Raw genomic sequence first — 26082 nt, 5'->3', positions numbered from 1 at the left:
GGTAGTGGATTCTGATCCGTGATAGTTCTGCATGGTTTAGTTCCACTTCCGCCAAAAGGGAACCAATGAAGAAACAGAAAGGCAAAGAGGCTCGTAATAGCTGCGGGTAAGCATGTGCGACTTAAGTGAACATCCCCTGTTTAAATGACGATCCCCCTCGAATCTCAATCTTCTATCGTTGCACAGTTGCCAATTTTGTCTCACCGCACCAATACGGTAGAGGAAAGGAGGACGCAGGTGCATGATATGCAGTCTGCCCTGCCGCTTAATTTGGAAATGAGCCACGAGTAATGAAGCCGCTTAGAGGTTCCCTCTTCGAAATATAGAATTTCCTCTCTACATTAGTATCTTAAATTACGTGGTTTCTTTTTCTCCTCGAAACTCCACACTCGAAAAATTGTTTATGGCGGTGTAAAGTAGTTGTTGTCTGTACCTAGGTAGGTACCTATGTATGAAGGCATTCAACCGATAACTAAAGTTTCATTGTAGATCAGCTCCCCTATAATAATGATTTAATAGGTAGATCGAGTTGGGACATCTAAACATGACCTTTCAAGCTTTTCAGGCAACAGAATTTCGACCAATCGAATACAACCCCAAGACCTTCTGTAATATTTCATTTGCTACCGATACGATCACCAACGAATACTCGCCTATGTATTTAAGATTTCCGTGCAGAAATAAAATGCACAATCTAAGGAGCATAAAAAGTCATTGGGGCCAATTGGCCTACTAACTAATCCGTAGTTGGGTTTCGTGTCCGGGCAATAAGAAATCTGAGTGGGTAAAGGGGGCAGATTTATTTTTTAAAGGAGGGGGGTTTAAGTTAAAGGAGTTGATCGTTTACACTAGCCAAAGCCTTTGAAGAACGCCAGCTTGGCTTGGCTTGTGTAAGGGTCTAAGGGTCTAGGTTAAGGGTCTAAAATGTTCCTAGAAGTGCAAGTGCGAGCAAGTATTGTACAAGCGCGACTGCAACTGCAACTGACTGCGCAGTGACCATAAGCGCGGCTCTGGGCTCTGGGTCTTATTAGTTTCAATAACCTTCCATAGAAACCCTAAGGACCTGTTTGCTTAACTTTTTCACTTGCAAATACCTGAATCGTAGCAACCCATCTGATTCATTAACTTTTATACCTTTAATTCATTCCTTATCTACCTAATTTACGTTGAGGTCGGCGTAGTCACACATTGACCAATACAAACTTGACTTTGTATTATTCCGCTCTCTTATTCCATCCTCCTACTCCCCTACTCCCCTGTCTCTTCAACCATCCTCTTCCACACTAGTTTTTTATGAGAACGATTCTACCTAGCAACAACTTTCGCTCAAGTCAATTTGGCTTGCCTTGGATTCGAAGAGCGGGCTGACACGGGATGACGCGCGATCGTCCTTCCCATGAAATTTTCAAAGGGCCCTTGCAACCTTTGGTTGCCCATCTGGAAATTCACTTTCCCAGCTGTCCTAATCATAGCCTCATTTCTCCTATTTAAGAGTTTCTGGCCCACTCAGGGCCCTCGAGTCGCGATTCAAGATCCCCAAAGAACACTTAACGTTAGCAAAACTCATACCGAGTCACCTTTCGACCATGATGACAGCAAGATCAGCATCAACCTGGTGGTGGCCACTCTTCGGAAAGATGATATCTCATGGACAGAGGATATCAGATTGCCTAATCTCAACGTAATCCGCTACGTTACTGATGATATGAACGCACCGTATCATCCGCCAGTACCAAAAAAGGGACGCGAGGCGATGATATATCTAACTTATATGCATGACTTCTATGACAACTTGCCAGATGTCACCATATTCACCCACGCCGACGAGAGCCCGTGGCATGTGGAGCGCACATTGAATTCATCCCTTGTATTCGCCATCTCGCACCTGGACTTTCGCCAGGTTTTACAGAGACGGTACTTCAACCTGCGCGTGTCCTGGGAAAACGCATGTCCGGATTGGATTAATACGACCAAGACCGAGTACGACGACACTAAGCAAGAAGAGCACTTCATACGTCAGGCATTCATCGAAAACTTTGCGACGGACGATGTTCCCGAGATCCTTGGTGGGCCATGTTGTTCGCAGTTTGCGGTTACGAGGGATGCCATTAGGAGGCATCCGAGGTCCCAGTATCAGAGAAGCATGACTTGGTTGATGCAGACCGACTTGAAGGACTTCCTCTCGGGAAGAGTTTGGGAGCACTTCTGGCCGTGGCTTTTTAAGGGCCAGGCAGTGGATTGTCCAATCGAATGGAAATCGTACTGTAGGATGTATCACATCTGCTACGACTTGCAAAGCAGGAAGCTGCTCAGCAAGCTGGAAGAAGAGAGGAAAGATCTGGAAAAGAAAACCGGTCTGTTCGACAAGATAGCAGATCTGCTAAATGGTATGGAGAATAAAAAGCGCTTGGGGGAGATTTATGCTATAATGGCGGCAGAACTCGACAGTGCACTCGAAAGAGGGAGGCAAGAAGCAGTACGGATGCAGCTGCTCTCGGATTCTTTATGAAAAAAGAAAACTACGGCCACGGTCAGCCAGGTTCGTTGTATATGATACCCTAACTTTGTTAATGATAAAAGGATTGCTTGAACTCATCGCTCGTCTATTCAATACCCGCCAGCTGATTCCTTCTCGAGAATGCAGGCTAGGCCCTTTGCTGCAAGGAACGGTTGGGCCTATCGAATGACCCTAATTATTAGCCATGACGATGTCGTCAAAGTTCTATCGTGAGGTTCTTACATAATTTACTACTGCGACACAAGTAGCATACGTCAAACCATAGACCCGACAGAAGCCAATCAAAGAATAGCCGGTTTTCTAAGAAGGTGACCTTTAACTGATGTGGTGTAACGAGGGTAAGAACCTTGGTTGGAGGTATCTTCGGCCCTGGAATAGCGCGTTTTAACTGACGAAACGGCCGCTAACCCCGCAACTCCGGCTTTCGGTAGCGGGATTCCCATGGGGTACTAATAGAGCTAGCAGGGGGGATTCCTCTTCAACCGCAACCAATAACATCGCAAATGTCACCCTATTCGCTTAAACTACACAAAGCCCATGTCGTCTCCTTGTCATAACATTGTCATGGGCACGCTGCCACCGACAACCGGGTCCTTTGATCTCTTGGACAGGTGCCTTCTTTTCGGTTATAGACTGCCCCCGTGCGGAGGAGTTGTCGATCTCGAGGGGTTAGATAATGGGGGTCAATGGGGGTAGTACAGCTTGTTCCGTTCAACCAGCACAGCAGCGTGGAGTGCAGGGAGAACTTGTATGTACGTATGTACGTTAGGTATGTTGGTAAGCCGTAGGTGACAGTTGATATGCAGCGTCACATCGATCCTGCAATGCAGATTTATCGAGCCGAGCTTACCTAGCTATCGGACCGTCCTCTCCAACCCTACCTTGAACGACAAGTAAGAGGTACGCAATAAAACCAAGGGTGTTCGCCCCCAGTATGCTTAAGCTCTTCCCGACATTCTAAAGTCAAGATACCCGACAATTTCAAGACATTCGAATTAGCGCGGCCAGCCAGCATGGCGAGCACACTGAGCGAGAAAAGCGACCCTGAGAAAGCAGTCTCGACTGAAGAGACTGCCATCGGCAAAGATGGCGGGACGTCTACCACTCACGGCATACCTGATGTCGCGAACCTAACCCAAGCTAACATGAGGGGGTTGAGAATGCCGGAGATCTTGACGAGGTTGACGCCCGAGCAGCGTCTTGAGCTGGAAACGCGGCTGAGGAGGAAAATCGACTGGCGATTGCTCCCGATGATAATTCTCATGTGTCAGTGAATCTTCGTTGTTGTTGTTGTTTTCGTTTTTTCCTTTGAGAAGGAAACATACTAACACGCCATTTCTACTCCAGACATTCTGAATTATATCGACCGGTTAGGACTCCATACCGCTAGTACGTGCCCAAGAAATACTAATAGGCTGTAGGAATAATATCGCGGCCGCAAAGCTCGCAGGTCTGCCGGAAGATTTGAATCTGAATCCAAACGCTAGCGAATTCCAGGTGCGCAGTACGTAATTTGGTGCGAAGACGAAGATATTAACGTTATTATATAGACCGCTGTGAGCATCTTATTCGTCGGGTTAGTATAAGGCCTCTCCATAGCGAGGAACGAAGCGTAGAATGAAAACTGACAGGGCTGGTTTTTAGCTATTTGCTCATGCAGATACCATCGAATATATTCCTGAACAAGATCGGCAAGCCGGCTATCTACCTCCCAGCATGTGTATGTTCCTAGTCGATTTCGATGTACCTAATACTTAAGTGGGCTTGTGATGAACTGACCAGCTATGATAGATGATGGTATGGGGTGTTATTTCGGCCGCTACAGCCGCAGTGACCAACTTCGGCGGGCTTATTGCCGTTCGTTTCTTTCTAGGTTTCGTTGAGGCGGCTTATTTTGTGAGCATTAAAGACTCTCGTTAAGGTTGGAAACTCCATCTAACAATCTTCTAGCCCGGTTGCCTCTATTATTTGAGCTGTTGGTGGTATGTTTATAGATCATTATGAGTTTCGCTCTATACAGCTGCTAACTTCTTTGTAGTACGTAATTTATTCCGCAACCATTCGATATAACGCCCTAGGATGTCATCCGTCAGATCTTACTAACATGTCTTAGATACGCGTAAAGAGCTAGGACTGCGCACGGCGTTTCTCTATTCGGGGGCGCTGATTTCAGGCGCGTTTTCTGGGTTAATATCAGCGGGAATAACGCAGAACATGAACGGCACAAGAGGCTTAGGCGCGTGGCAGTGGCTTTTCATCATCGAAGGCGTTATCACCGTCGGTATTGCATTCGCTGCCTTTTGGATCCTGCCTAACTTCCCTCGGACGACTACGTGGCTAAGCGAAGAGGAGAAGGCCCTCGCTGTTTGGCGTTTAGAAGAGGATATTGGCGAGGATGACTGGATCGACAGCGAGCATCAATCCCTATGGACTGGTGCTAGGCTAGCCTTTGCGGATTTGAAAACTTGGGTCTTGGTCAGTTGCAACGAGAGGGGTTCGAGTGTATAGATTTACTAACTGAGTCTAGTTGGTTCTCCTTTTCGGTATTGTTGCGAGCGGCTCTGTTACGAACTTCTTCCCGGCCGTGGTCAAGACTCTGGGTTACAGCAACGTGATTACGCTTCTCCTGACATGCCCCCCGTATGTGCTTACCGTTATAACAACCTTTATCAACGCGTGGCATGCGGATAGGACCGGTGAGCGCTACTGGCATATCATGCTGCCACTCGCTGTCGCCATGGCGGCGTTCATTCTTGCGGCGGCAACCACCAGTCTGGCACCCCGATATGTGGCCATGATGCTTATGGTAAATTAGCTTCACCCTTGTAACTTGATGATATCTCCCCTAACATTCAAAAGGTCCCGGGAGTCTACTGTGCCTTCGTCGTAGCTCTTGCTTGGATTAGCAACACGCTTCCTCGACCGCCAGCTAAACGTGCAGCCGCGCTCGCTTTCATCAACGCCGTTTCCAACTCATCGAGTATCTACGCTTCGTACATGTACGAGGACAGGATGGCACCTCGTTACATCATCGCGATGTCGGTTAACTGCGGTACTATATTTCTCTCCATGATCGCGGCCACCGTCATGCGAATCATACTCGTCCGGCTGAATAGGAAACTCGACCAGGGCATTTATGTCAAGGGAGCCATCAACGCACTTCCGGGAGCGGCGGCACAGCATGGGTTTAGGTTTAAGGTCTAAGGTTGTTATATCGAGATTTTTGATATATAAGGTGGAAAGCGTGAATGGGTGATAGCGTTGTCGTTCTACAGCATTTTTGAACCCGGATACTCCCGTGAAGCTTGTATATACTTCTCTTGAATGTGGCATACTTGGCAGGGGAGTGTAAAGCTCAAGGTCTATGTTACTGTTTCGTTCGCATAGCGAAATATTAAAATTAGGCCTGATATAAGTATTTCCCTGTGACCCTGTCCTATTGTAAGAACATAATACATTACCGCGCCAGGGTCGGAGGGGGACATGATCTCAGGGATTATATCACCTTATAAGATTATTTTAAAAATTTAAATATTATTATAATATCCCGACATTGTTACCAGGATAATATCGCACATCGAATCATCTTGAGTCTCCGTGACGATGTTTAATGAAAATAGCCTCATCTTTCCGAAGGACTATTGCGCTCAAACTTTTTTTATTATGTAAGGAAACTGATAAGGAAACTGATAAGGAAACTGATAAGGAAATATATCGCGAAATACCTCAGTAATTACGTAAGTACCTAATAAGCTGATAAGCACCCACATTTACAATTTTGATTGGCTAACTGACGATAGTATAATGGTATGCCTCCTGACGATATGCCTCCCCAAAAGGTAAGTATCTTATTTCTTAAAACCCTTGTATTTTACATATAATCTCGGAACTTCGTGACCTTATCTTTTTGAATATAATGTATTTTTTACATAATCGTCTCTAATTCGAAAGAATTGCCAAATCGCATGAGGGTCTCGTCAAGAACATTACTCATTTATAGGATCGTCAAAAGCTGTTCACCTAATTGAAATCATTTCGAATCGTCAGGATCATCCCTGAGATCATGTCCGCCTCCCACGCTGGCGCGCTAAAGTTTCTGGTAGCTCCACGTCCTTTCTCCACTCCTCTCATTCTCATCAACCTTCACTCCATCTCGACGACCTTGCCCATCCGGCGAGGACGTTTCTCCCCAAACTTTGCCCAACAGGCGAAGCAATTCATCAATTCTCATCCATCAACATTAGCCGAAAGATATCCATTTCCAATTGCTCGATTGCTTATACCATCTAGAGACCAAAGATGCCCCTGCCCCAATGTCAGAAGACAATACGAACATAGCGAATTGTTGTCCAGTAGCCGCTTTTCTCCACGAACATTATAATCTTCCCTGAGTAAAGAAGATATCATATTCCAGATGGTGCACGACGCTAAGCATCACTTCGGGCCCAAGAGAATGGCGCATGACCTGGACGCCTTCAGTATAAGAAGAATGGCAGCAAAGTTGGCGCAATACCTAGCGCACTGTCCAGAATGCCAGACAATGCAGACCGATCGGCGAAAACTCCTCGACGAGGTAGTTAAGAATTGGTGTATTCTCCGAGTTGTATGAAGTAGCTGCGTCGTCGACTCGAAACAAATCGGATAGCTGCCTCTTAACCAATTCGATTGGACGAGAAGTATCCCGGCTTCTTTAGCGTATTCTAACCTGGTTTGACACTTATCTGATGTATCATATTATGATATATATACCTTAATAGAAGCATGGACAGGCACATACTATTGGATAGCAGGCCTAGAAAGCTATCTGATATATGACTAGATCGAACAGGGAGAGACAGCGACTACCCAATCAAACTTTCTCAAAGACAAATGGCAAGTAATCTGATCGTCGAAGTTACCGATACCGACCAACGACATGCATGAACCAGGTTTTACCTTCACCGTGAACTTTTTACCAGATGATGGTTTTTATCTTTGTGACTTTCACCATTAATAGCATGTTCCCTCGAGACTCAATACACCTTAATATTCCTCCACAGGCATTCAATATTGGCCCATTAAAGAAACTTAACGGGGAGGCAGGTATTAGATCGGATGCAGTATGAATTCTATGCAACAACTCTTGTCTTTGATCGTCTACAAATATTTCTACCGTTCCATCATATATCACGGCCTCAAATACATGAATCTTTACCTAATCTTAACGAAACAGTTCTAGTATCTCCCAGCTTAAGGAATAGGACACGATGCTAAACGTATAATATAACCTAACGTGACTGACAACTCTGGTAAGTTGAGTTAAAGGTCCTACAACATTTCCATAGATTCCTATTTTACCTCGACATCGACGTCGCCGTTACTCTCTATCTTACCCATGCCTTCCTTTCCTTTACATTTTCGGTTATACTTGCCAGTATACTCGCCAAAAACAAGTCTTTTACACCACTTACCTTACAACTTACCTTACAACTGAACACCCGCACCTCATTTATCATTTATCCTGCTATACTTCCTAAGCTATCAAGAAGACACCTTAACACTAGCTTTCCTCTCATCTCAATATACAATTTCACACCTTCCATCTTTCATAAGCAAGCACAGCCTCTCCTTACTATGCACATACCAAGGTGACTGGACCGTGCAGTTCAACTGCAGCATCAACCCAAGAAGCAGCTCCAAGCTAATCAGGGAGTTTATAAACTTGCATCCTCATCTATTTCCTATTTTCCATTTCCTTGAACTTAAAAGGCAAGCCCTAGTTCTTCAAACCCTATCGTATTCTATTCACTTATCCAAGCTGTAAGTACACTTCCTCCCCGGTCCCTTTTGTGATTCCCGACCTCGTATCGTTATCATGTGAATCTTCATACCATTTCCCTTATTTATGAATTACCTATCCGCACTGCTTCGATCACTACTGGTCCCTCTCGTGTTAGAACTCAACTTAGTAGAGCATTCTACTCAACTACAGCTTGTGTGCCTTGATTCCTCCCTTCCAATACTGCTATGAGATTTCCAACTTATTCTCTTCCTGCCTTGGGAAACTTGCCAAGTCTACTAATAGCAGGTTCCAAGAAGTTTTCACGGCAAGAACGAGGAGATCTGCACTCGTCTCTTTAGACTGTCCCCATTCACATCATTTCTATCCTCCCTCCCAACACCCATACAGACTCGTCAATTTTCACACACTAACTATTGGACTATACTCATTTTATTAACAGTATTATTATATTCTTCATCGAAGAATTATAATTCCTCCCTTGATCTCCCCAACCAGTCCTCCAACCTAGAAAACACCTTGGCAAAGGTAAAAACTAGGTATAGGTATTAACGGTGCCAATATTTAAGAGTGATCGTTTACAATCGAATACAAACTTCGTCCGCTTTCCAATAGAAGGCCACCCTACAGTGAAGCCCCTTGCCTCATTTATTATACCGAATTAATGGCGTTTGCTAGTTCATTCCAACTTTTCTGATCATATCACACCTACCTTTCTACTTATCATACCTACCTTTCTAGTTTTATTATTCCCATATATTGCACAGACGACTTATAGTCCCGCGATATCGTGATATTGTTACATTGTGAGGTTGCGATATTACTCCTCATACCTGCTATCTCAACACTCCGTGACTATGGCTGAAGAAGATAAACCAGGGCAGCCCAGCCCGGGATCATCCCGACCTACGGTGCGTGGCTCGTCCATTTGGAGAAAACTTATCCAGCGAAACCTTCGGCGGACCCATGAGAAAGTTTTAGACCATGGAAGGCTGGACCCGTTTAGATTTTTGAAAGAGGAGGGTACGAGTATATGACCCTAAAGCTATATAAGGAAGCTTGCTAACATTCTCATTGCAAAATTCGCAGAAATAAAGGTCTTTTACTCCAACCACTCACCCCATCCTGATCGGATGATAGACAATCAGATCTTTGCCAGATGGGCTATCGAGGAAGCCCTGCGTGAATATTTGGCCGATACCCCATTCGAAATAACTGGTGGAATTATGCTGGGAAAATCTGTCAAGATGAATACCGGTAAACAAAAGGCCCTCCAGGAAATTACCGAGACCATCAAAGCCGAAAGCCAGCGTGAAATCGATGCTGAGGTAGGTGCTTTCGACCTGAGGCTGACCTCCCAGTTTGGCTCTAACATGTTAATCTCTAGGACCCGAACGGCCCCAAAGAGACCGACAGTGAGGTTGTTCAGGGAGTTGGAACGATAGCGCAATGCATAATTGCAGCATCTCCCAATAGTCTTGGGCCCCCGGTCGAAGCGAGCGCCATGTATCTACGAATGAAGAAATGCGGCGAATACGGCCGGAACAAGTTGGCAATATGGCAATCGCCTCTATTCCCTAAACTGGATGGCCAGGAGGGACGTAGAGGATTTCTCGACAACCAAATCACAGCAATCGTCTGGATATTATCGAGGTTCTTAGGAGAACTCCCGCGACTTAAGATAAAGCGTAAAGAGCTTTGGGATGCAACCAAGAAAAGATATATCCAAGAACCCGAAACACAGATCGAGAAGGAGAACAGAGAGAAGCTGCGCGGTCCCAAGTATTTCGGTGGCATCCTCGCGGATTCAATGGGCCTTGGGAAGACCTTAACTACCATTGCTACCTTAGACATCCTAGCAAGTCAGAGGTTGAACGTGCCAATAGAAGATGGCAAAGCGCGATACCGCCCAATCCTAATCCTGACGCCAAATACCACTGTTGCCACACAGTGGATGGACGAAATCAACCTGATTGGAAGCGAACGTGGGATCAAGCAAATCATAATATCCGGTCATGGCTTTCAGAAGAGAGAAGACCAGAAGAGAGACAGTCGGGAGAGAGGCGGCCAGGATCGGGTTTGCAGCCTCACTCGGAATGAATTTGACACGGCTTGGCCATCTTCGTTAAGTTATGTCTGGGATGAGGATAACTTTTTGGCGGCCAAGACTGTGATTATCATGTCAATTGATACGTTCTCTGGGAGAACGTGCTCCGTCCTGAAGGATGAAAATGGCAACGAAACATGGACTTCTACCTATGCAGACATGCGCCGACGGTTTTCGGTTGTAGTTATCGACGAAGCCTACAAGGTCCGGAACACGGCTACAAGGAACTGGAAGTCTGTGGCTCTCCTTAAACGCCAATTTACACTTTTAATAACAGCTACCCCGTGCCAGAACCATATAACGGACCTCCTAGGTCCCATCCAGATGCTTTGGGATAACCCGCAAGGGCACTTAAGCGAGAAAGGGGTGTTAGAAGACATCCAAGCAATATTTACGGATCCTCATGATTTACGATGTCTTGACAACTTATCACCTAGAGATGACCGCTACCTCATCGCGGGAAGCCCGGCTTTACTAGCAAAGTTGATCTACAAATTCAGGGGATCTTCTCCTATTGACATCCAGGAGACTCGAAAGTTTTTGAAATACTTTGAATCATTAGCGATTTTGCGAAGGGCGCCCAGTTCGCGATTGAATGTCGACTGGGAGAGTACTAAACAAATTTCTTGTGAGTAGCGCCTATATGGCTCTTCTTCCAGCATTCTAGAAGCCTTTTCACTTGCTATAAAGTCGTATGCTCCTAAAATATCGTTATTGCTAATTCATTAAGTAATGACTGCTGACTTCTAATTCTATAGTGGAAGGATTATTACCTACCGTCGATAACTATACAGTCAATATCCAACGCGACGAAGCTATAGAGAAGGAATACCAGGAAATACATATCAACTTACTGATTGATTACCTGAAAGCAGTCAGTAACTGGAGAAAAACCAAGAAAGACGCAGATGTGAAACCTGTACTCTGCTTGCACCGTCTATTCCAGCTCGCTGCCGCTTCTCTTGATGTGCATCGGCTTGATAAGCTCTTTGCACGCAACGGATTTGGCACTCTCTCCCAGGATGTCCATGCCATGCGTAAAGCAAATGTCAACTTCATGCATCTCTCCCCGTTTCTCCTCGAGAAGCATGATTCGAAGCCCAAAGTAGCCCTGGATTATATCAAGTTGGCGGTGCGCAAGTCGCCAATTTTGCGATACATCCTTTATTATATTAAGGAGAACCTCTTAGGTAGGGGACCGAACGGCAAGATCAAGAAGCTCTTGATTACCGAAGCAAGTCCTATGTTAGCATACTACTATGAGCTTGTTCTCCAGTTCCTCCTCATCCATTGTCGTACCCTTCATGCTGGTCTATCATCTGAGGAACGTAGAGAGCTTATCGCCGACTTCAACAGCGATTCAGACCATTCATGCCAGGTTCTGATACAGATGTACACCGTCGGCTTCGCGGGGTCAAACCTGCACAAAAGCTGTTCACAAGTCATAGTCGCATCGCAGGCTTTTAGTCTGTCTGTTCAATCTCAGGCTGTACACCGCGTCATTCGAGTAAGTGCTTATTGATTACTGGAATTACTTGAATATACTTTAGCAGCTAACGAAGATTAGGTCGGTCAAGAATCCGACGTAACGGTACATAGATTGAAGGTCAACAATTCATTCCATTCATTCCGCGAGAGTCGACAGGTCGAGAAGATTCTTCCTGAGCTAGGAACTCGAGCACAGGGGTCAATGAACGACGTCCTAGTGCAGGTGCTTAACCTCTTTCAATCTGAGATAGACGAAGTGTGGAAGACACCAGAGGCTCAGAAGCTCATAGCGGACGAGGACTTAATCTCCAGTCCTATGGCAAATTACGAGGAGCCGGACTCTAAGCGGATCAAACTGGAGGATGGAAGCGCTGTACAGACCGAAGCGGCCCGGGAACAACACATTGTGCGTATTAAACTACCCCTTAAGAGAAAGCGCGAGAGAGATGAACATGATATCTCGACTACCGGTCTGTTTAGGAGACGACGGGGGGATTTTCTCGCCCTCAAGTCTCGCTCTGACTATTACAAGGAATTCAAAGAATTTCCCATGGAGGTGAGGGGCTACTTCTGTCACAAGAAGAATAATCTTCGCAGGATGCTATCGTACGGCAGTGAAGACAATAACGCGACTACACGCGTATGGGCAGTCGAGGATCTTAATGACTCTCCTGTACTCGAGAGAGCTATGGAACTTATACTACGCATTCGGCTCGGGGCGAACAATATTGAGATGTTACCTCTGCCGCAAATCGACTTCTCGCTGGCCCCTCCGAGAAAGCTAAAGGAACTCGCGGGCCTACTAAGCGAAACTAAGGCCATAGAGCAGGATATTCAAGTCGCACAAGACGCGGACGCAAAGAAGTCAAAGAAAGATAAGGGCTTAGCCGTTCTAAAAGTAATGAACGACAGGATGCCCATGCATGAACTTGAGCAGATGCTTAAGGACAACGCTTTTGGCAATAAGTATAGCAAAACTCCTTCGAGCACATCTACGGCGCCTAGAATAATGAATGAGGATTCAGAGGCAGAGGAAGAAGATGATGATGAGAAGGAGGATTTTACCCGGGATGGATCGTCTCAGCCTAGGAAATTCTATGCTGACGACGATGAGAAAGATGACTTGTGGGAACGACTTGGAGCTGCGTCCGGTAGTGGCCAGGTCAAGACCACAATAGAAGACTCAGATGAGCTTACATTTTTGAGTTCCCAGCCGGTCCGCAAGGCCAAAGACCCATCTCATAACCCAAGTGACCTCGTAAATGATGAATCCACCAGGACCAAGATCAAACGAGAAGATTCGGTCGATAGCATGACGACATTTCCGAACGATGGCGCGTCCAGGCGCAAAATCAAGGAAGAGAGCCCTGAGAGAGGCGTAAGCAACGTGGCCAGACCGTCGGATAGCCTCACTACCGATACTCACGAATCGATCGTGATCGAGATTAGCGACGACGACGACGACTGGGTTCGTCCCGTATACCGTCGTATCATGGGATACACACGTTCGGCCGTTGGTTATCTCACGCCAGGATCATCTTGAGGGTTGACAGGCCCACATGGTGGCTATTCTCCCGGTTGGCTGCTGGATAACTAGTGCATGTTATGAACCTTGCGCCGCGCTGCCGCGGGCAAAGGGCAACAAGGGAGGCTAGATCTAGGTGGTTACTTGAGCACTGGTACATATATGCTTTAACTACGGAGAAGGGATGATACCTATAGGGAGTTTATGGTGGGTTGAATGTAACTTCTGATACACCTAGTTGCAGTAACTACCTACCTAATCTAACCTAGATGAATGTAGAGAGTCTGGGAGAATCAAGGAATCTCTAACTACCTACATCTAACTGATCTAGTTCGTCCTCAGTAGATTTGACATATGATACTAGCCACACATACTCTAGATACCTAATGTAACTACCGCACCTAACTGCCGCGTAGGGTAGCAGTCTGCCTCCGGCATAGAATACCGGCCTACGTGCCGTAACATAAGTGGGTTCGAATCCCACTGTGGTCAAACTAAACTGGTCCGACTTAGGTTTTTCCTTGGGCATGTTGGGCGCTGAGGGTGGTTCTATTTCCGTTAGTTATAAGAAAGCGTGCTCGACGGGGTTCCCCCTGATTAAGTTGGCTACTTGGCGCCGGCGTTAACCAGGTAGAGTAATGTTGTAGGCAGGTAGGGGCTGGGGATGCTATAGGTATAGTAGGAAGTGGAGGATTTCTTATGTTAGGCGAAACTCTAGCTCTGTTCCCTTAAGGGAGTATTCTAGAATTCTAAACGTCTAAAGCGCCATAGATGCGCCTGCTGTAGCTACCTACCTAGCTTATAGCAACTAATAACGAGATGTTAATGTTCTTATTATTATTATTATTATTATCCGGCATAGAATACCGTAGCGATCCTAAAGATAGTCCATACGTCAAAAAGACCCATCGAACCGATCACCATATTAGATACATGCAAGGTTATACATAGCAAACATACATACCCGCCTTATGCTTACAACCTGGAAGTTACTCGCATGCGGCATGCCCACTCGCCAAGCATACGATAAAAGGGGGGCTTTAACCAGACTTTTCGAACCCGCTCGGACGTCTTTAATTTGGTACCTAACCTAACCTAATCCTAACCTAATGTAAGATATAAATAAGTCTTAAACACTAGTATAATATAGCACCGCCAATAAGAATCGCACGATGGGTATTTTATAATATGTAGCGTGATTAGTAACAATAGAATAAGCAAATCAAGGCAAAACCAAGATTTCACTTTTGTCTTTACTTTTTTTTTCAACGATGTTTGCTTCGCACGGCAACATAAGTGCGATGCAGATATATGAATAATGACTTCAGTTTCTAATTCGGGTATGTATATCGAGATTGAGACGACAGCTCATTTATAATATATGCAAGGGACGAAATATCGGACGACCTACTAAGCTTGTATGTAAGTATGTAAAAGGACGTTGAAAAAGGTGGCGTACTTGTGGATATACTTGCCAGGATAATTGGTCTGTATGTATGTATGTACCTACCTAGGTATGTATGTAGTAGAGGTGCGCCAGGTATTTTGACTATTAGCTTGTCGCAAGTTTTCTTTCGCCATTGGAGCGGAAGCTTAGCTCGTACGTATGTACGTATTCGCTTTGCCTTATACACTAATTCCAACGTTGCGGTAGATGCGACGTCGCGTTATCCGTACCACGGTTCGGCGTATAAATAGTACAGAAAATGCCGGCCCGAAGGTGTGGAACCGAGATTGCGATAGGGCCGACGGGGATTATTGAAGGCCTAAGGATATAGGTTTATGTTTATGGATTATATGTTAATGTTAATGTTCATGTTCATGTTAATTGTTGATTTGTATACAAGGAAATACGAAATACGTTGGGCATGTGGCTTTGAGACAGACCATTGCATCATCACATGGTTTGCTCTGCATGTGTGTGATGTTTTAAGGGGACTCGATTTAAATATGTATACATGGACCATGTGGCTTCTACCTGGGTATTACGTATCTAACGTTAAGTACTTCCTACGTAGGATACTTGGTATTAACCTCCGATGTATCCGTAATTCGGAAGTAATAACAACAATAGCGGGTCGGGGACGGAGATACACCACGCTAGAAAGAAATCCTAAGACATAAGTAGAATAGCGAGGTAGGTACGGAATACACTAGTTAGTTAATGTATAGTTACCTAACCTTAGGTACCTAATGTTAAGTGGTACTGTACGAAGCAAAGCGGTAGTTAATAAAAAACCCCTGGACCAAACTCCGAACCGCGTACCTAAGTTGCACAATTTATGGTGTGGGCTCCGGAGTTGGCGGGGCCCGAACCAGAAGTTGGCTAGGAAGCACAACGCTAATCTTCTTTCGGATAGCTTAAAAGCTACCCCGCTCTTTCTTTTCAGCCTTACTTTTCGGTATATAGGTACCTCCAGACCTTTGGTATCCACCCTGCATGCAACGCCGATCGGCCGTCTTGGCCGGGGTGTCAAACGTTAGCAGGTTAGGTTACCTAAGGTACTCGGTAGGTAATGTTTCGTTTCGTTTCATTGCTTTAGTAGTCAGCATTACCTTAACGTTATTATCATTCGTCATCCATCATCCACCATTCACCATCCACCATTTACCACAAAGTTGCCAAAACACCATTCTATATACGTCTTAGACTAGTTAGACTAATAAACTAGGGTCGTCGCAAAGATGAGGTAGTAATTTAATTACTTACCTAACCAACCGCAGCATATACATACGGAACACCTAGAAACATGGCTTCGGCAGCGGCATCTTCTCCGTCCCCGTCCGCCATCCCACAGACCCTCTGGGATCTGCAGGTTCCAGTCCTCGTGACCCATGCGAGCGCGCCTAATGCGCCCTTTGTCGCATCGGTGCCGCGCTTCAGTTACCTAGCCCTGCTGCTGCCGCGCCTGTCCGCTTACTTCGGCTTGCCGTGCTCCAGCTTCCATTACGAGGACGTACTGCTGCGCAATCTTGCCGTCGGTTTGCTCGTCGACCTGTACCAGCCCACCTTGCCATGGCGTCTCACCGTTGCCGATGGCCTAAGTTGGGATATCGGTGATACTTTTCTAAATAGCGCCAAAGAGGCAAGTCTTGCTTTTCGTATTCGCCTTCGTACCCCCCTGTTTAGCTTCTTTTGCGGAGAGCTAGAAGATGCAAAGCAATAGACGGACAAGGGGTAAGCTAACTGGAACCAGGCCGACTTTATACGAAACGGCAATGCGCACCAGATCATGTCGCTATCCAAAGAGCATACCACCGCCCTATGGAACGCGGTGCAAGATAGTAAGGCTGTGACAACGCCCCACGGGAGCGGAGCTGACTCGTACGTCGCCAGATGACTACGCCTCCTTCGCCAAAGTCAACGCGCGCCTCCTCAACACCTCGCGCGGCCTGCGTAACGTGCCTATCCGCGTGTACATCCCGCACTCCCCCGACGACCCGGCCGCCGACAGCCAAGCCGGGTCGTTCAAGGTCGTGCAATCGCTCGTGCAGCCGCGCGTCAGCGAGCGTATGTTCCTCTTTACCCCTTTACCCCTATTAACCTCTTACTCGTAGCCAGTCTCACTAATATGCATAACCCGCACCAGGCCATCCCCAGACCCTCGGCGCTGCTCTCCGCAGCCTACTACCCAGCCTGTTCCCCAGCAGCCGGGACCCCGTGCTCGCGGACGCGGTCCTACACGGCGTTCGCGTGCCCTTTGGGGCTCCGCTTGAGGAGCTCATGCGCGAGGCGGCGTATCCGGATGGATGGCTGTGCCTCGTCGTCAAGCCGTTAGACGTGTAGTGACTTTTCCTAATGAACTAACTATCTAGGTAGATAGGGCCCTTAATATAGCGTATGCGTACGTGCTTTTTCGGTCATAGGGAGGTTTAGACGGTTTGCTATGTAAGGGGTAGGGCGCAACGGGTTGGAGGAACATTGCTACGATACCTTAGGTATTTAGAAGCGCGGGGACGAGTTATGTAGTACGAGCGGCACGGCTACGTTCCTGAGCAAGGCTATATAGCATGGCGTTATGCTGATCGGCTTGTTCCTACTTAGAATGTACTTTCATCGTGATATTACTTATTAAGGATATCTATCTTCATGACTTGTGACTTACAACTACTCTATAACGACATACATCGTGGTGTACATAATATATCAACCAAGGCTACCTTTGACACTGGTACTTAATCAAAGCCACTATCACCATACGCCCACCCCTATCCAGCTGGTCCATCCAGCAATTAGCCAGGCACTTTATCTAACCTAACCTAACCTATCCTATCCAGGTAATCAACCTAACGGCCGCGTTTCTCGCCACCGTTATATTGTCCCCATGTCCCACGTACCACGAAACCAGCCACACCAGCACATCCATGCATCCGGCGCAAGGAGATAAACACAAAAAGGTACCTTTAGGTAAGTATGCAAACAGCAGCAAATACTTACTTATAATTCTCCCGCACGTAAAGTAGATACTTGCGCGCATAAGTTCTGCTCCCTCTTCCGCACTTACGTACGATAGCCGTAGCGGTTTGCTTTCCTTTGCTTTGCTTTCTCGGCATACATACATAGGTACATATATGCCTCCATATCAAAACACATAATACAGTGTAATATACCCTCCCCAGCCGGGCGTCGGAATATCCCGTCAAGCCCGTCCCACCCTCCCCCGTCTCCACGTACTCCGTTTCGCAGACTCGAGAACCGATCGCGCACGTACCTACCGACCTATCTTCCACCTATCAACGTCCACTATGTATTATAACTAACCTTAGGTATTATACCTAAGCATGTATGTAACCAGGTAGGTTAGGTTATGTATGCATATGCTAGGAATCCCCAAATGCACCTCATTCCATCACCCATATATCTTGCTTGACTGCACGGATCGCGAAGTTAGGAGCCTGGTTTGTTTGTCGGTACGACCCGGTGCGATGCGATGCTATGCCTCTTTTTATTTTTTATTTTTTATTTTTAATTTGCTCCGCATTACCCCGGCTGCACATTAAATATTCATATATGTATAATTAAATGGATATAGCGAGTAACAGTATCTGGAGCTGGCTCCAAACGCTTGGCTATAGTCACACCAGAGTCCGGTGACAGACAAAGTCACAAATCATCTTCGATACGACAAATCTTCGATGCGCGCAATATTTTCTTTCCTTTGGCGGCGCCAACGCTATAACCTATCTCGCTGCTTAATAAGTACTTAGATAGGGAGATAGATTGTGATGTATGCTTATGGCCAAGCTCCGACGCCCCTTATTCCCCTAGCCGCCTATTCCTTCTCTCCTGACAACTTGCTATTATGCACAAAAGGAACGTGTAACCAAAACTCGGACGCAAATGCAACAGCGTGGAAAAAACGGCAAACCCAAAATAGCATATGTCGCACCTGTATAAGGCACATATATATATATATATATTTGAACGCATGATGCCTTTGTATTGATTGTATTGGTGTGCCTCGTCAAACCCGAGTAATCCATGTAAACCCACCGAATCCTGAATAACAAAACCGATGTGATATTCCCTCGATTCCCTGCGGGAGAACTAGGCCAATGTAGAAAAAGCGAACTCGTTTGTTCGTTTATCTTGCTGCCCGTATCAACGGGAGAGACGAAGACATGCTGGCCGCTCCAGGTACCGGGACTAGTAATAAATTCGCTCGACAGATGACGGAAAAGGGGTGACAATACATATGCAACCAGTCGAAAAGGGAAAGATAACCTAAGTGTCACGGACCGAACGGCCTTTTATCGCGGAGTGGCTCTTCTCCCGATAGGTATTAAGGGCGGGTGTCGCACGTAAACGCCGCACTATGCTATATTCTCAGACCTCCTCGAGCTATTTCTATCAGTAAGATGTACAGTATAACGTCGAGATAACCAAAATATGCGCAGTAAGCCTAGGATTCAAATTCAAAAAATATATACTCGTCGATGTTGATATATAAATGTATGTGCAAAGCAAGGGGTATCCTCAGCTTTCGAGTTCCGTAAACTTTTTTTCACAAGGGATCTTCCAATGCTGCCTCGATAAAAACGCCGGTATTGTATGCTCCAGTGGGCTGGTGCCACGAATGATGACGAAATGGAAATGAAAATTTGCCGGAGACCATGCACAGTTGTGTTTCTGTAGTGCGTAAAAATTGGTACCATAGAGCCAAACATGGTGTCGCGTCGGACAACCCAAAACGCCGTTGCCAGGTGCGAAAACCGCCAAAACTAGATTATTCTCTTCATATCTGCCGTATAGGCACCCCGTGCAAATCATCTAAGTGATAGTCCGTGCTCCAAAACTAGTATCGAAAATGTAGCCGTCGGAATCCGAACAGAAGTAGGTCCCATGACTGTTGAGACGACTTCTCGGAGACGGGACGGAAGAGCCCATAACACCATAACATCACTGGTCGATATCGTTTACGCATTCCATTTTTGTACAGTCCACCAAATCAAGTTACTCAAGGGATCGAATGTGACGGTGGCGGTAAATGCGGAGGCCGTCCAAGTGCGGATGATGGAGGAATATGATAGTTGTCGCCAGGATTGTGCATAGGAGGAAGAGGACCACCGCTCGAAAGGCTCGAAAAGCTCGAACTTGTAACCTCGTATTCATCCCGAATAAACCCCAGGTCTTTAGCTAGGCCGATCAAGATGTTCATATCAGCCCTTAGCGCGCTCGTGGGTTGGGCAATCGATTGAAAGAAGGAGATCGTCCGAGAGAAGAGGTTGCTTAATGTCTCCGCGTCGATAAACTTGTGTAGATACCTATCTCTGTAACATGCTGCTAGGGTTAGAAGATTTCCCCATTGACTGGAAATATGTTAGCGGCCGGGTACTATCATCTATATTAGCTGATTGAACTTACGCGTGAGCTGTTCCGAATACGTTGGTGATAATGATGCGTTGACTACTAGGTATGCCATGGAATGCTCGAGTGCTCTCGACGAGGGCATAGATTGCTAGGCTGGCATATTTGACGATCCTACTGTCTACTCCCTGGGGTACCTCCGCATATTCGGGAGTCTGTTGAGCGTCTGGAGACCCCGCTTGGTTGTGATACGGCCAAGGTTCTCGTTCAAGAATGGCCCTCAGAAAAGGTCGGTAGAGAATAACTTGCGAGCCCCAATACTTTGCACGAAGACGGGCTCCTAATATGTCGCTTGCTGGAGGGTCATTATCGTTCCATCGGTAGCTGTTTGGCACCCAACGGTTTCTCGAGTTCCTAAGCATCTCCTCGATCCGCTTAATACCTTCTTCGATCGCAGGGTCGTCTAACGTAATTCCGTTCTTGTGCTTGTTCTGCTTATCCGAATCGTAGAGCAGGGTATGCACTTGGTTAAGTTGTTTCCGAAGATACAACTGTGCAATGTAACCCGTTACTATGTGCTCTGAAAAACCTTGATTGACAGCATACTCCGAGTTTGGATATGGCATCCTATCTTCATATTGCAAGATACCTGACTGAGGAAGAGGTAGCTCGGCGAGGATGTCGCTATCATCTTAAGTGTTAGCGTATAATGACAGAAGCAATATTTGATAATATTACCTTTCTAATTGCAGGCATGTCCAGAAGGCAAACGCCAGCTGATTGTCCCTGCGTGACTGTCCGATGCTTCTACCTTGGTCGTGCCATTTCGATAGGCGGTCGAGGCTCCTAATCCATTTGTGTTAGTTACGCCAGGCATTTATAAAGTATCTCCCACACCCATAGTCTCTCCCACTTACGGTCTGAGTATGACTTGCAGATTTCGACTTGCAAGCGAGATGTATGACCAGCTCTCGAGTACACGGCCAAGTTGACCGTAATAAAGCCCTGCCAAAATATGCACATAAACGTGTTTTAAATTAAATCCTCCCATGTGGCTACCCATGATATCCATGGCAAGAGCAAAATACTCAAGGCCAGGTATCACGTCTAGATTTCGCCTGTGTGAATGTGGTCCCTTCGAAGCCGACGTATTTCCTTGGAAAGAGGGCCTTCGGCTCATAGGAACCCTCTCACCATCCTTAGGAGACGCCATATTAGATTGAGACTGAGATAAAAGTCCCGGGGGTGATCCTTGCAAAGGTGATGCTAGAACGCCGTTGCGAACAGAAGGTGAATGATGCATTGGCGAGTCCGACTCGTGAACCGGGTCTGGTATCCTGTCCTTGTGCAAGCAAATCTTGCCTAGAGCAAAAACCATCAAGACAAGAGCGCTATGGACACTTCGGAAAGGTCGGCCAGGCTTCACGAACGACGTCGATGGGGTTTGCTCGTCCGCAGCTGGTGATCGCTTCCTCTTCGTCCCCGCTTCAGAAAAAGACGGAGGTATTGCGCTCGGCTGGTTGACGAATCTCGCACTCGCACCGAGTTTGCTGTTCTGGTAACTTTGCGACTTCGGTAAAGACTCGAGAAATATTTTAACCATTGCGGTGAGCTCCCTCGGAATGATTATGGGATGCATATTAAGAATATTGTCCTTGAAACTCTGTACGTATTTCCAGATCTTGGTCGAATCCCACTCTGGATTTCCATCAACGTTAACAACACCTCCCCTATACTCGACACCGGGAGGAGGGGTTAGACTGCCCACTTGGCCCCATGCTTCTCCCATTGGCGAAGGAGACGCAACATCGGAACAGTCGTCTAGCACGTCAGTCATTGTATGGTCTGGTGGCGTTTCTTTGTCGGAAGCCCGAATGTCCTGGTCGAACCCCTCGCCTCTCCCAAAAACGCGGAGTATACCACGCTGCTGTTCCTGGCGGATTGGGTATTCGTCCGGATGAGATATTTTCTCGGCCTCCATCAGATGATGAACCATTCTCTTAATCGATGGCCACTTCAAAAGTAAACCAGCTAACGTGGTGTGATTTGGGGGCATAGCAGGTTTGCCAGGCGTTACGACCGGCCCCGGATTAGCTTCCATGTCGTCATCTTCTGTCGCTTGCAGCGTAAGTTGGGCCTCTTCTATAGTTAGACTGGGTTCTACAACAGTTCCCCCCGGCGATGACAATGTTTCCTCGGGCTGTGCTTTACTAGGCGTAGGGGAGGGAGAATTATGAAACTCTGCGCGCTCTTCTTCCTCGATCGACTCGACTTTCAAATCAGTCCCAGGATTAAGCTGCATGATTTTCGTTTCTAAATTAGCCACCCGTTGATTTTGACTCAGGTTGGCCTGTGTCAATCCGGCAAGTTGACTATTAATATTCGTAAGTTTATTATTTATTTCCTCCCTCATCGAGGCCAACATCTCTATTAAGTCCGCGGTAACCTTATCTGGCCTACAAAATGGTAAGTACCTTGTTCGCTTTTCATATTATTAGGTATGCATATATATATGTTTCACTCACTGTTTTGCAGGGGGATCTCGGTATTTACAGTCGATATTCTTCTCCCGGCAATTCTTACAAGGTTTAGTCTCATCGCATTTAGCTTTGAGCTGCCTACAACTATCGCAAGCCTAACACGCATCCCATATTAGTTGATATGTAACAACTTGCTTAGGGAGTACTACCTGTGAGGCACGCTGAGCTTTCCGCTTAGCGCTAGTCGCAATTTCTAATGGGTACATAGAAGCTGGGGGGCCGAAGACATGAGGACTATCGTATTGAGGATGCTGGGCGACTGGTGTTGGTGGAGGAGGGTGGTAGTTCTGCGGTGGTGGCCTATACATGGCTGGCGAGTGTGGCATCGAGGGACCACTATCGTAGCTCATATGCCGTCGCGGGTCGTCTTGATGATTCGGATGCGGAGGACCATGAGGGCCAGGCGGGAGATTATCTGTAACGTTGCCGGTCGAGTTCGGTCGGCGCAGCTGGGGGAGAGAATTATCCTCGCCAGGATCTCGCTTTACGACCGGTTCCCGCGGTCCATAGGGCGGAAAAGACGGATGCGCTGACGAGGGAGGCGGAGGAGGCTGTCTGTGAGGATCATGCATTGGCGGATATGGCTCATGTTCATGATGGCGACGGTCGTCAAGATGGTGATGAGCTGGTGGTAAAGAGGGCTCTGGAGGTCGCGAGAAGGGAGGCGGATGTTGATATGGCGGCGGCGCAGGATGGTGAGGGCCTGGTGCTGACGGGTGGTGTACGGCGGTAGGATGAGGGAGTGATACGGCCTGATGCGAAGACCACGACGGTCCGGTCTGCAAGAGCCGGGGACGTTTGGTCTCAGGCGGCCCAGGTTCCATGCTTGGGGTGTTATATGGGTAGAGTCATAGGCGGCGGGTAGATGCAAGCACAGGTCAGGCAAAAAAAAGGAACAACGGGGAATTTGGTCATGAGAAAGGCGATCAGGAAGGAGACCAAAAGGCCCCGAAGCAGGATGGAGCAATCGGCTCGTCGAGCGCCAAGCCCCCAAAGCTCAGACTGCGCGCTGGTCAGTTGGTGTGTGGAGGAGGGAACTCTGATGATGTCGCAGCTCTTATTGGTGTAGGTATGATGACATTGAAGGGTCGGTGTAATCGAGTAGGGGACAGGCTGCGAGCTCGTCAGTTCTCGAACGAGGCGCGTGGAGGCGGTCCCGGGTCCCTGGGTGAAGCTTTACGGTCCGGAGGAGCCCAAATCCAAAGATCAGCAGTTGGGCAGAGACGGAGCTACTACTAACTACTACTGTACAGTACAGGTTCCCGTCGAGGGGATTTCCAAGGATTTCTCGAGGGGCGTAAGGCAAAAAAAAAGGAACGACGTCGTCAAAAAACCTCAGGAGACGACGAGGTTTTGGTGGATTGTCAAACAAGGAAAACCGCGAGAGACAGCGTGAAGTAACCAAAGTGGGTAAAGAGGGTCATCAGCAACAAGCTTAGGTTATTTCGGCGTCCAAGAGGCGTTTTCCATGGGCAGCAAGAAGCCCTGCAAAGCTGGGGTGAGTATGTACACGCAGGATTGATACTGTACGGTAGCATGTACTATAGCATTGTACCGCGTAAGGTAGTCGAACCCTTGTCTTCATATAGTAATGAGCGCGCGTATCAACTAGGGTAAGCTACCTCCTAGGGCCTAGTCGTAGAGCAGGGGTCTTGGGTGGATGATGGATGATGGGGGACCGACGGGCAGGCGATCGATAAGTATTGTACAGTACTATGTCAGTACTATGTTTATTGCACCTTTATTACACCTCTTGGCAGAGTGGATGGCCAAATGTAGTAGACCGTCAGGTAGGAGGTAGGTAGTAGGTACCTACAGCTAGCAATGTAGGTAGCAGTGATTAGGTAGGTATGGTAACGGAGTATGCTGACACGTCTACTGCGCAGGCTCGTGATTGTTGCTGCTGTGGTTTTTGTTTCTATCGAGTGCTGGGTACGGCGAAGAAGCGTCCGTGTTGCTCAGAACCGAGGATATAACACATACGACCCATAACATATATATGTTAGGTACTATATGTACGTATGTACGTCTGTAAGTACGTACGTAGTGTATGTACGCTGCTGGAGAACGACAGCGGACTATTATGTACGTGTGTATTGCGCATACATGCCCAAGGTTGGTAGGTAGGCAGGTAGGTAAGTAGGCAGTTAGTTAGTTACCTTTACCTAAGTTAGTATTTCAGTCAAGTTAAGTAGTAAGTAGTAATAATAGTAATAACAGAGCGGTGAGAGAGACGACCGACAGAATTATGTATGTATGTAATAGCGAACTTGTTGCGATGGCCTCTTTTTTTTGGAGCCCGCTTTTCTGTGGAGGACTTCCCAAACCAAGGTTCTAATTGACGAATAACGGTTACTTCTACGCTTTTCAGCGAACCTACTATGTAACTGAATAGGAGCTAATGTTGATAGCGTCGTGGGTTCGGTGGAATTTAGCGACTCTGCTATTTCATAAGTATAGTATTAGGTATATAAGGTAGTGTAGAGCTATACGTACGAAGTATAGAGCTAAGAGCAGGACGAGCTACGAATTTGAACTCGTGCTACAAAACAGACATGGTAGGTAGTGTGTAGGTGGTATATTATGAATATTATAACAGCGCACAAGACAGTGGTCCAATCACAATGGAGAGCCAACGTGTGTCTTGTCTGGACGAAGGAGGGGAGCTCTATCGGTATCTGTATCTGCGGCGTGAGGGATGAGAGAGATATGCGAAAATGATCGGAAGCCGACCTGGAGCACGTAGATGGCACGTAGATTGTAGATGGTCCCGTTTGTGTTTGTGTTACTACAGGCTTAACATACAGATACAGGCTCTAACTACAGCGTGTTACCATACGTACACTAGAGGTACTAAACGTAGTGCCTTACATTTACGTACATTATGTACCTCGTACCTACTCTAAGCATAGACGATACATGCAGATTGAAGGTAACGAGGAAAGTACTCGCATAATACAAAATTTTTTTTATTTTTTTTTGGCAAGCGGCGCCTCGTGCTTGGCGTCATGTCTCTGTTCGGCCTGTCTCGCCTTACTTCATAGCGTGGTCCAGATAAGTTAGAGCCGGTGGAGCACGCTTTAATAGAGTCCGACCGACAACGGTCTCGTCACCTTCAAGACATAGGTACCCGTCCCTCCAGTAGGTTAGGTATGCTTAGTCGAGGTACATATCACCTGAACGCAGATGCCGGAGAGAACGTGGCTGCCGGCTACATGCCTGCCTATTTATATGTACCTATATATTGACAGTGCTTAGAACGGAAATGCACAGTATAGGATAAAGGTAATATATATAATTAAAATATGCAAATCATT

General features: G+C 46.8%; 6 protein-coding genes across 6 annotated transcripts; 5 read left to right on the top strand and 1 right to left on the bottom strand.

Moving 5' to 3' along the window:
* Positions 1-1278: 1278 nt before the first annotated feature.
* Positions 1279-2628, top strand: F5Y00DRAFT_152981 (uncharacterized protein). Its single transcript, XM_048004559.1, has one exon. It carries the CDS (start codon positions 1397-1399, stop codon positions 2507-2509), a length of 1113 nt encoding a protein of 370 aa, XP_047861914.1. The 5' UTR covers positions 1279-1396; the 3' UTR covers positions 2510-2628.
* Positions 2629-3663: 1035 nt separating this feature from the next.
* On the top strand, positions 3664-5722 carry F5Y00DRAFT_254932 (MFS general substrate transporter; the record flags this gene model as incomplete). The annotated part of the gene is made up of 9 exons (XM_048010230.1): positions 3664-3784; positions 3866-3887; positions 3940-4022; positions 4150-4238; positions 4310-4414; positions 4469-4493; positions 4632-4993; positions 5046-5324; positions 5378-5722. The coding sequence occupies 9 exons, from the start codon at positions 3664-3666 to the stop codon at positions 5720-5722; spliced, it is 1431 nt and encodes a 476-aa protein (XP_047861913.1).
* A 720-nt stretch (positions 5723-6442) lies between these two features.
* On the top strand, positions 6443-7379 carry F5Y00DRAFT_245059 (uncharacterized protein). The gene is made up of 2 exons (XM_048008914.1): positions 6443-6617; positions 6811-7379. Exon 2 carries the CDS (start codon positions 6933-6935, stop codon positions 7125-7127), a length of 195 nt encoding a protein of 64 aa, XP_047861912.1. The 5' UTR covers positions 6443-6617; positions 6811-6932; the 3' UTR covers positions 7128-7379.
* A 1775-nt stretch (positions 7380-9154) lies between these two features.
* F5Y00DRAFT_272347 (SNF2 family N-terminal domain-containing protein) lies at positions 9155-13459 on the top strand (the record flags this gene model as incomplete). The annotated part of the gene is made up of 5 exons (XM_048012956.1): positions 9155-9320; positions 9387-9625; positions 9685-11032; positions 11163-11911; positions 11972-13459. The coding sequence occupies 5 exons, from the start codon at positions 9155-9157 to the stop codon at positions 13433-13435; spliced, it is 3966 nt and encodes a 1321-aa protein (XP_047861911.1). The 3' UTR covers positions 13436-13459.
* A 2505-nt stretch (positions 13460-15964) lies between these two features.
* F5Y00DRAFT_152942 (autophagy protein Apg5-domain-containing protein) lies at positions 15965-17508 on the top strand. Its single transcript, XM_048004558.1, has 4 exons — positions 15965-16503; positions 16615-16702; positions 16755-16928; positions 17008-17508. The coding sequence occupies exons 1-4, from the start codon at positions 16168-16170 to the stop codon at positions 17202-17204; spliced, it is 795 nt and encodes a 264-aa protein (XP_047861910.1). The 5' UTR covers positions 15965-16167; the 3' UTR covers positions 17205-17508.
* Positions 17509-19875: 2367 nt separating this feature from the next.
* Positions 19876-22971, bottom strand: F5Y00DRAFT_254929 (uncharacterized protein; the record flags this gene model as incomplete). The annotated part of the gene is made up of 6 exons (XM_048010229.1): positions 19876-20227; positions 20283-20909; positions 20964-21071; positions 21143-22681; positions 22751-22860; positions 22915-22971. The coding sequence occupies 6 exons, from the start codon at positions 22969-22971 to the stop codon at positions 19876-19878; spliced, it is 2793 nt and encodes a 930-aa protein (XP_047861909.1).
* Between the last annotated feature and the right edge of the window lie 3111 nt (positions 22972-26082).

This window comes from Daldinia vernicosa, assembly GCF_022497035.1.
Source record: "Daldinia vernicosa strain CBS 139.73 unplaced genomic scaffold F5Y00scaffold_49, whole genome shotgun sequence".
Classification (NCBI taxonomy): domain Eukaryota; kingdom Fungi; phylum Ascomycota; class Sordariomycetes; order Xylariales; family Hypoxylaceae; genus Daldinia; species Daldinia vernicosa.
This window is presented reverse-complemented; position numbering and strand designations above follow the sequence as displayed.

Coding starts and splice junctions, on each gene's coding strand:
- F5Y00DRAFT_152981 (XM_048004559.1), top strand. CDS start 1,397: ATGAAATTTTCAAAGGGCCCTTGCAACCTTTGGTTGCCCATCTGGAAA.
- F5Y00DRAFT_245059 (XM_048008914.1), top strand. CDS start 6,933: ATGGTGCACGACGCTAAGCATCACTTCGGGCCCAAGAGAATGGCGCAT.
- F5Y00DRAFT_152942 (XM_048004558.1), top strand. CDS start 16,168: ATGGCTTCGGCAGCGGCATCTTCTCCGTCCCCGTCCGCCATCCCACAG. Junction 16,703..16,754: donor ATGGAACGCGGTGCAAGATA/GTAAGGCTGTGA, acceptor GTACGTCGCCAG/ATGACTACGCCTCCTTCGCC. Junction 16,929..17,007: donor GCAGCCGCGCGTCAGCGAGC/GTATGTTCCTCT, acceptor AACCCGCACCAG/GCCATCCCCAGACCCTCGGC.